General features: G+C 42.5%; 1 protein-coding gene across 3 annotated transcripts in view; it reads left to right on the top strand.

Annotated features, from left to right (window-relative positions):
* The first annotated feature begins 237 nt into the window (after positions 1-237).
* The window catches only part of EEA1 (early endosome antigen 1), a 116560-nt gene continuing 106766 nt past the window's right edge, over positions 238-10031 (top strand). For 2 of the 3 annotated variants that reach the window (XM_058673908.1, XM_058673907.1), the window contains exon 1: positions 238-353. In XM_058673908.1, coding sequence (XP_058529891.1) covers positions 330-353 — 24 coding nt within the window. In that variant the 5' untranslated portion in view covers positions 238-329. Of the gene's footprint in view, positions 354-4689; positions 4770-10031 lie in introns of those variants that run through there. The other variant, XM_058673909.1, reaches the window with a different exon arrangement.

Raw genomic sequence — 10031 nt, 5'->3', positions numbered from 1 at the left:
CCGCCCCGCCCCTCGGATGGACAGGCCGGAGGGCGGGGCCTGACGTTGGAGGGAGGGCCGTCTAGCTGTCAGTTACGGGGGTGGCCGGGACCGGCGCTCTCTGGCTGCCTGGTCGCTGGCGCGCTGGCTCTCTTGCTCACTCGCTCACTGGCTCGCGCAGCCTCTCGGCGCCAGTGGGGAAGTTGGGGCCGCTGGAGCGGCTGCCACCACCATCTCCTCTGGATCTCCTCCCCCAGAACCTCCTGGCCCGCGCGCCCCCCGATAGTGAGTGACCGATCCCGGATAGGGACCAGAGAGTCACCGCAGCAGCGCCGGGACGTGTTTAAACCATGTTTAGGAGGATTTTGCAGAGGGTAAGAGAGAGAAACCTTCCGGGAGCACGTGAACGGGAGAGCCGGGGGGGTGGGGCATGGGGTCGCGGGCGCAGCGTGGCGCGGTGGCACGGGGACCTCTTCTCGGCGCGGGCCCCTTCCTTCTCTAGGCCCGGCCGTAGGCAGGCGTTGGGGCCTGCTCGTCCGGCCCGGGAGTGGGCCGCGGGAGCAGGGAGGGCCGGTGGGTTGCAGTGGAGCAGCAGGCCGGAGCCCACGGGGATGTCAGCGCGAGCTCGCTACGAGCTAGAGGGTGTGGCGCTGCTGGGGAGTCCCACCAGGGATTCCAGCATGGGGATGAAAAGGGGGACAGTTGGTGCTTACTGGACGCCCGGCCAACTGGCCGGCCGCCTATTTGCAGGGCTTTGAGTCCGGCCTCTGGGAGATCACGGGCGGCCTTCTAGCTCTCCTTTAGGCACCCAGCACCCTGGGCCAGGACTTGACAGGACATGCACCTGCCCCACATGGCGTCGCCTTCCCCTTGTGGACAGGGCTGGAAGGCGGTGTGCCGAGACCTGGCCTAGCGTGGGCCCAGTCGTGGGACTGACAGTTCCTAGCAAAACCAGCTCTGAAGGAAGATATTACTCACTGTCGGAAACTTCTTTTTTTTGTTGTTATTTAAAAATGCGTTTTCCCTCCCAAGCTCGAATACTTTATTTTTTCTGTCTGAGAAGCTATCTTGTTAAGCGTCATCAAATGATGCACGCTTCATCCATGTCTGCCAGTGCGTCTCTGTGTGAAATATGGAAAGCCTTGAAGATGTAAAGATAGGACGTCCTAGGTGTGTTGAGCAGCAGTCACTTCCTAAAATAACATAATTAAACTCTGCCTTGTGAGAGTGACTAAACTCAAGTTTTTGTTTTGTGCAGCTTGCTTTCTTTACTTGTTCTGAGACCAACAGGGGGATAACAAAATGTAAATGATGGAAAAATAGGTACCAAATCAATGAGTTCATTTCCTAGGGAGTAAGATAACTAACCATTTCAAAAGAAAAAAGAGTGAACTTGGAGATTTCAGTCACGGGATGAGGCAGAGTTGAGTCATCCAGTTGTATGGAAGGGAGGTGTTCTTGCTTTGCACAGCTTTCCTGAAATGTTGAAGTCATGTAAAGTTTGCATGGATGTGAAGGGGAGTGGTGGTTGACTTCTGTATTTGGCACTGTGGATTGACATTTTCATTTTTTTTTTTTGCAGTGATTGTGAACTCTCGATTATTAGTGAATTTGGCAGTAGTGAGGGCACGCCCTTTACTCTCTTCCGTCAGTTCCTGTGGGCAACTGCCAGGACATCTGTGTATGACTTACTTGCAGGACTTAAGAGATTTTCCCTTTATCAGACCTAGAGAAACTGATGACCTCATGCTTCAGATTGCATTTCTGTCATAATTTCCACAAGGGAAAATCAGTTTACTCGAAGTTTGCTGGGAGGTTGGTGAAGTGTTTCCTGATTTCAGACTAGCTTCTGATAGGTTTGCGTTAGTTTTCCGAAAGATGAGGGGCTTAACAATGTTTTTGGTCTAATGCTGCTAAGCATTGAGATTATATAAAGATCATTTTTTTTTAGTGTTGATATGTGCACTTAGACTGTTCTGGAAGTTTCCCTTAGAAATACAAGACTGGAATTTATTGAGCATACTGCTGAGATGTGGTACTGAACCATCATATTTGATTAAGTCGAGTGACACCTGAGTTTAGTATCCTCATCAGCATTGACGATACTGATGAGGATAATTTTTTGTGATGGTGGGCTGTCATGTGCATTATAGGATGCTTAGCAGCATCTCTTATGTTTACCCACTAAGTGCCAGTAACATCCCCCCAATGTACTCCTTCATGTTGTGACTATTAAAAGTATCTCCAGACTTTTACAGATGGTCCCTAGGGGCAGCATTGCCTTTGACTGATGTTAAATGTGTTACCTCTGTGTTAAAGTGGATGCACTTTTCTTTTTTTAAAGTTTTATTTATTTCAAAGGCAAGAGTACATAGAGGGAGTTACAGAGAGAAATCTTCATCTGCTGGTTCACTCCTCGGACAGCCACAATGGCCAGAGCTGGATCTTTCTGAAACCAGCAGCCAAGAGCTTCCTCCAGATCTTCCACATGGGTGTGGGGACCTAAGCCTTTGGGTCATCCCCTGGTACTTTCCCAGGTCCTTTAGCAGGGAATGGGATTGGAAATGCAGCAGTCTCCATGGGATGCCAGGTGCCTTTGGCCTTATCTGCGGATATGCTACAGTGCTGGCCCCAAATGTATGCATTTTAAAAACAGGTTTTTTTTTTTTTTTTTAATTTATTTGAGAAGCAGAAAGAGAGTAACCTTTCTAACTGGCTCACATCTGAAATGCCTGCAATCCTTTATCCAGAGCCAGGAATTCAATCCAGGATTCTCATGTGGGTGGCAAGGACCTGGCTAGTGGAGCCAGCACCTCCACCTCCCCGAGTCTACACGGGTAGGAAGCTGGCTCAGGAGCTGGAACCAGAGCCAGAGCTAAGAGTAGAACTCTGTGTGTGGCATGCGTCTCCTAACTGCCAGCTTATCTACCAAACCAAACATCTGTCCTCATGGAAGCACCCTTTAATATGAAAACTCATTATTTAATCTGCTTTTATTCAGTGTACTTAAGTTGCAGTAAAGGCCAGGCATTACAGTAGTGGCTGGGAACGAGTTTGTCAAGACATGGGCCATCCTTTAGAACTCATGGGCTAGTCAGGGAGTTGGACACTTAAAAGTCATTTGCACTGCTACGTAATAGTACACCAGGAGCCATTTTGTGAGATGGGATTAGAGACTATCAGAAAAAGCTTTAGGGCAGAGGCATGTACACAAGTCACAAGACAGAAGGGTGGGTCAGGCTCAGAGAAGGGCAAATGCAAAGGCATGAGGTCATAGAAGGAGCAACTAACTCTGGAGAGATGGAGTGAACCATTCTATGTAGGGAGTGACAGGTTAGGGGATGAGGCAGCCCAGGTAGATGGCCACAAATTGAGCAAATCTAGAGTTGCTTTGAAGAAATTAGCTTTCATGTTGGAGATGGGTCAGAATTTAATAATAATAGCATTTTGATAAAGGTCTTAGTGACATGTCAAACTTTGTGTTGCTAATTTAGAACCTGGAATATGTATTTTGTGAACTCCACAGGTGATGTTGAATGTTTTAAAAAATGTTTCAGTTTTTAAAGGTCATGTGAAATGAGTAGATTTCACATTTTTCATGAAACATATTTGGAAGCATTGGGGCTTATCTCTCCCCCCTCTCATCCCTCCCTATTTCCCTCCTCCACTAATTTTTTTTTAATTATGTAATGTGGCAGCCATTTTATTTTACCCCATCCTAATAATTTCATTTCATAGCGTAGCTATTAGGATAATAAGATTAAAACTGTAATTGCTGGGTTAGGGTTCTTCGAAATTGTCTCCATGCTTTGAAATTATTTTGTATTTCTTTAACATTTTGTATTTAGATGATCTTTTCATTTTAACTATTGTGATTTTCTTCTGAATAATGTCATTTAAGTAACACTTTTTAAAGAAGAAAGGAAGAATTCAGTTATGGTCAGTTATAAGTCATACGGTCTTTGAGCATTACAAATGAAGTCCCAAATTACTTTAAGAAAGTTGCTGATACTTCTTTGCTTCTTCCTCCTTTTTCATTCACTTATTGTTTAAAAAAGATTTGTTTTTGAGAGACAGATTTACAGAGAGGAGACAGATTCTATGGTGCGCTCCCCAAATGACCTTTCTGCTCACTGACTGTTCTAGTTCAAAGCCAGGAGCCTGGGAGCTGCCTCTGGGTCTCCCAAATGGGTAGAGGGGCCCAAGGCTTTAATGTGTTTTCTCAGACACATCAGCAGAGAGCTGGATTGGAGGTAGAGCAGTCTGGATTTGAACCAGCATTCATATGGGATGTTGACATTGCTGGTGGAGGCTTAACTTTCTATGTCACCCATATTCTGGTTTCTCTTCAGATCATATAAATATTTTGCCTTTTATTATGTCACACCCCCCCACACTCACCTTCATTTGCTTATTTAAAAAACAAAACAGACATTTCCTGGAAGTTTGAAAGTGCTTGGAGGGGGAAAAGATACCCCAGTAGCTCCAATCTGTGTGTCATTTTACCTAATAGTCCTGTGAAGAAAACATGTATTCTAAGAGATTGACGGCCATAAGGTTGAACATTTTAGTAGCTTTAATAATTTGTAAACTTTGCTGCTGTTTCTTCGTTAGGATCTCATTGTGATGTTCACTGTGATGTACCAGTAGTAGGTTAGATTTCTGCTCACTGATAAAGTTAAATAGTAGAGCAAAAGAAAAAATGAATTTGTTTATTTCAGAATTGAAGGAATAGAAGGCCTTTATGTCATCAGGCTGCATATTTTTAAGACTGAGGAAGTAGAAACTGAGTAAGAAGTGATTTTTCTCATTTTTCTAAGGCAATAGTTAGCTAAAACCAGAGATTACTGGAGACTCCAGCTGCATTTTTACAATTCCCCATCCATTTCATAGCTTGTAGTCCCATCCCCCATTCCCTTACATCCTGTCACTCTTGCTCCTCATTGATCAGCTGATATGGTTGTCCCTGTGCTGTCCCTGTGGAGGAAGTTCTGCCTCGGTTTCATGATTAAGTGTCAAAGTAAGTGACAGAACAGTCTGTGGTAGTGCATAGGAGGAAGGATCAAAACAGGTGGTCAGCTTGGAGAAAATGGGTCTGAGATGGGATTTGGGGAAATTTGTATGACTAAGAGAAGAGAGGCTGGTGCCATGGCATTGCAGGCTGGGTTTCTGCCAGCAGCACTGGCATTCCTATTTGGGTGCCAGTTTGTTGTCTTGGCTATTCCACCTCCAATCTAGCTCCACCTTCCAGAGAAGAGACAAACAGGTTATCTTCTACTTGTTGGTTCACTCCCCAGTTGGCCGGGTTACCAGAGTTGAGCCGCTCCATAGCCAGGAGCCAGGATCTTCTGGGTCACCCACATAGACTTGGGCCATTATTTCCCCAGGCCAGAAGCAGGAATCTGGACTGGAAGTGGAGTAGCTGACATTAGAACCAGCACTTGCTGCATCACAGCATTGGCCCCCAAGCTAAATGACTTAGACAGAGATCTATTTAGAGCAGAAAGAAATGAGAAATCTGAATGTGTTTGCTTAGATTTTGCTAAATGCTTGATTGTCTAGTTCAGCTGTATCCAACACAAATGTGAGTTACACATGTCAGCTTTTCTCCCAACCCTGCTTCTCCTAGAACACCCTATTCTAATCGAGGATAGGCTTTAATTAGATCATTGTTTAACCCCAGAGTTTCTCTACTCATGAGGGTAAAATCTTGTTCTTAGTCTCAAGTTTTCTGAGTCCTATTTTATCCATGATATAAATGTCATGCTCACTTTATAGTGTTAATGAAAGATTCAATGAAATAATATTCATAAAGCACTCACCACAGTGGTCAGCATTGAATGAAGACTTACTCTGTGTTAGCCATACACTATCTTTAGCAAATTTATTGCATTGCTTTTGTCATTTGGTCAACATTTTCCTTCCTATTTTTGTGAGCTCCCTGAGAGTGGAGATTTTGTTTTCTGTTTTAGTGTGACTATAGTCTAACATAGTGCTTGATGGTTAATAGCTTTCAAAAATGTGTGTTGATTACTTGGTGGCTGTGTAGAGGATGGAAACACTTCCATTAATGGAAACACTATCAAGAAAGTTATAGTTCTTGAAAATATTATGTGTTACAGTAGTTTGGAATCCTTAAAAATTCTGGGTCCATCCCTTGGCACAAGATTTATATACCTGTGTCTGAGGACCTAGGGGATGATGAAAGCTTGTATTAGTGATGGCTTTGGAGATAGATTAGATTGATTTCTAAACACTGGAAGAAAATTCATAGGGCTCCTTGACTTGTGGAGTAATTTGGATGGCTAATGAAATGGACTAAGGGTAATGATAGAAAAGAAGAAACAGTTTTGGGGAGGAGCAAGAGTGTGACCTGGAAATCTAGACCAACAGTGGAGATGTTCAGTGGATAGGTAGAAATACAGGTCCAGCATTCATGAGACAAGTAGAGGCAAGTATTAGGTATGTGGCTGTGTTGAGAAGTCAAATTAAATAAGAACTGAGACGTGTCCACTGAGTAGACAATTAGGACATACCCAGTTCTGTTTTAAAAGAGTCATATGGAAAATTGAATAATTGAGAATATGGGAAACAGAAGTTGGGAGCACAGACTACTCATCTAGAACTGTGGAGGAAAGACAAAATGCATGAATATAATGTTATTCTTGGAACTGTTCTGACAACTTATTTTCATGATTACAAGGTTCTTCAAATCAGTTTAAGTTGGAATGGGGAGTTACTGGAAAATTTCACAATGACCTAAGAACACAAGTGGCTGTATAGTTAGACAGGTCTCCCAATAATAGGACCTAGAATGGTGTCAGGGCCACAGACGGTTCTGCTGTCTCATGCCCTGCTGATGTTTTGCCCTTTTGTACCTTCCCCACATTGCTGCTTCCTCAGGGCACGAGATACCCATCTCACATGTGACTCTACTTGCCTTTCATCTGATCTTTCATAGCCAACCTGCCCATTGTCCCAAATTCCAAGACAAGAATCAAAATCCAAATAAATGTCCTCATCTTTCTCGTTGGAGCACGCGAAGTTCTCTGGCACGCCAGTAAGGTTGTTTCCCTGAATCAGGTGTCCATACCTAGTGTGGTCAAGTGAAGTCTGGGGTGCAATGGGGAGTTGTGACAGCATGGAATACATTTTTAATAGATCATTTCCTCTACAAATCAAGTTTATGTGGCTTTAACTCAGAGATAGGTTTATTTGAATCTAGAATTCGTTGGGTTAACTGAAATATAAAGGTAGTGATAGAAATAAGAGTGAAATAAAAAAAATCAATTTCTCAGAAATCAAAACCAACATTGTAATATTGGTCTGAATGTCAGAGACAATTTTACAAGAAAACTCTAGGATCCAGGGCAGTGCTATTTGGGATCTCTATGATATGCTCTTACAGATTTCACTGTCTGGTTCAGCTATTTGAAGACTCAGTGGCTTTTATATTTTTCTGTCTTTGTATCTGTGTACTTTCATTTCTATTGACAACCAAATTTCCGACTGTAACTCTTCTGTATACTCAGACTCAGAGTCCATTATCTTTTGAAATGTTGGCTGAATTGTAACCCTGTCCCTTGTATACTCTTACTTTTAAACATTTTTATTTATGTATTTATTTACTTACTTATTTTTAGGAGAGGCAAATTTATAGAGAGAAGGAGAGACAGAGAGAAAGATCTTCATCTGCTGGTTCACTTCCTAAGTGGCCACAATGGCCTTAGCTGAGCTGAGCTGAAGCTAGGAGCCAGGAGCTTCTTCCAGGTCTCCCATGTAGGTACAGGATCCCAAGGATTTGGGCCATTTTCCACTGCTTTCCCTGGTCACAACCCAGCAGCTGGAAGAGAAGTGGAGTAGCTGGGACATGAACCAGTGCCCATAAGGGATCCTGGCACGTGCAAGGTGAGGATTTAGCCACTAGGCTATTGTATACTCTTACTAATTTATCTCATGACTTCACTCTATCAGTTTAGTTCCAGTTTGTGCAGTTAATAGTTTGTAATCTTTTTTTTTTTTTATTACAAAGTCAGATATACAGAGAGGAGGAGAGACAGAGAGGAAGATCTTCCATCCGATGATTCACTCCCCAAGTGAGCCGCAACGGGCCGATGCTGAAGCTGGGAACCAGGAACTCTTCCGGGTCTCCCACGAGGGTGCAGGGTCCCCATGCATTGGGTTGTCCTCGACTGCTTTCCCAGGCCACAAGCAAGGAGCTGGATGGGAAGTGGAGCTGCTGGGGTTCGAACCGGCGCCCATATGGGATCCCGGTGCGTTCAAGGCGAGGACTTTAGCCTCTAGGCCATGCCGCCGGGCCCAATAGTTGTAATCTTAAGGCCTATGCATTGGCCTGAGCTATTATTTATTCTTGTGTTGGGACAAATTTAAATTTTTCTGTGTGGGCTTTGGGGCATTTTGCTGGCTGCTCACTGGCTTGTGAATGACTGCTGTTGAGCCCAGGGATCATGCTTGATTACTGAACAATAGTCATATTAACATGGTTGTTTTAGGCTATGTTCTGAGATTGGAGCATAGTAGAACCACTTGATTTAGGATGGATTGTGCTGTACAATTGACTGACATGTTAACACAATAGCAAGGATAATTACACAGACATATATTTATTATGGTAGCCAAATTGTACATCAGTTTATTAAAAATCATCTTGTTTTCATAACCTCAATTTTTACTATCAGACTATAGTTAAGTTTTATATAGAGCATGAATAAAATTTTCCCAGTGCTTGGGAAATGTTTTAAAGGTTGCTGTGGGATGAATTAATAGGTAGATCAGGTTAAGCTAGATTTTTGTTAAGAAAGTATTTATTTGATTTGTTCTGTAAACTTGTATTTTTCAGATATAACCTCAGGTCTCGTTTATAGCTACCTAAGTAAGCAGCGATTTGGGCTTAAACAGTAGAAAAAACTGAAAGTAACAAAAGTGTATTTCTGATCATGAAAGTAAATTGTGTACATAGTGTGAATTTGGAATGTCAGAAAATTAAAATTGAGAAGGAACATAGGGCTGAACTCAGTAGATGGTTTAATATTAAAAACATAAGCCTAGAAGCCAGTTAGAATTCCAGCTCTGTCCATGATTACATTTTTTATTTTAGCTAACAACTGCTAGTGTCTTTATTCTTGTTACTACTTTGTATTAAGGGAGAGAGAAAAAAAGATAAGTAGGGTGTGTGTTGGGGAGAAGTCAGACTGAACACACTCCCATCTAATTGTTCATTCATCTAATTGTTCCTAAATGCCCGAAGCGGCTAGGGTTGGGTCTTGGCTGGAGCCAAGAGCTGGGGACATAATCCAGGACTCTGGCTGAAACTGAACCAGGCATTTTGGTATGAGATGTGGGCAGCAGCGTGGTGAAATTCCTGTTCTCTCAGTGTCTTTCACATCTTCTTTTTTCTCTTTGCTAAATGGGAACAATCTTGTTTTTTACTCTAAAGTCTGTTATGGAGATTGAATAATTTAAAGCAAATAAAGTTCTCAGAGTCCCGGCATAGAGCTTACATATTGGCTGCTGTTGTTAACAAAAATACAAAATATTTCACCCAACAGACATTGACATTTGTTTAATTGACATAAAATTTCTCAGATGCATGCAGATGCGATTGATCTAGGGGGAAATTGTTGTTCTGAGAATTAGAGTGAGGTTTATACCTCAGAGTTGTTTTGGTTTTGTTAAGCTTTGATTACAGCACAAGTGCAGAAGCCACTGAATTTGAAATTAAAAAGCCTGAGTTCAGGTTCTCCCTCTTTTACCTTTGCAGTTTAAGGCAAATCATTGCACTTCTCTGGATTTAATTATTCTTGCCTGTCCAGTGAGGGGGCCACCTACGTGTTATTTATGGTGCTTTTCAGGATGGAATTTTTAGTTGAAGATCAAGGAAGATTCAGGATTTTAAGTGTGCAGTTCATTTATATATTCAAAGCAGAATTTTAGATGTACTGTGTAATAATCTAATACTTTTTACCTTTTTCTCTAGCAACTTTGTTGAGGAAAATAATAAAAAAAAGAAAGCAAGGATTCCATGATAAAAT

The sequence above is a fragment of the Ochotona princeps genome, chromosome 15, assembly GCF_030435755.1.
Source record: "Ochotona princeps isolate mOchPri1 chromosome 15, mOchPri1.hap1, whole genome shotgun sequence".
Taxonomy (NCBI): domain Eukaryota; kingdom Metazoa; phylum Chordata; class Mammalia; order Lagomorpha; family Ochotonidae; genus Ochotona; species Ochotona princeps.
The sequence above is the reverse complement of the archived record's forward strand: the minus strand, read 5'-3'. Positions and strand labels throughout refer to the sequence as shown.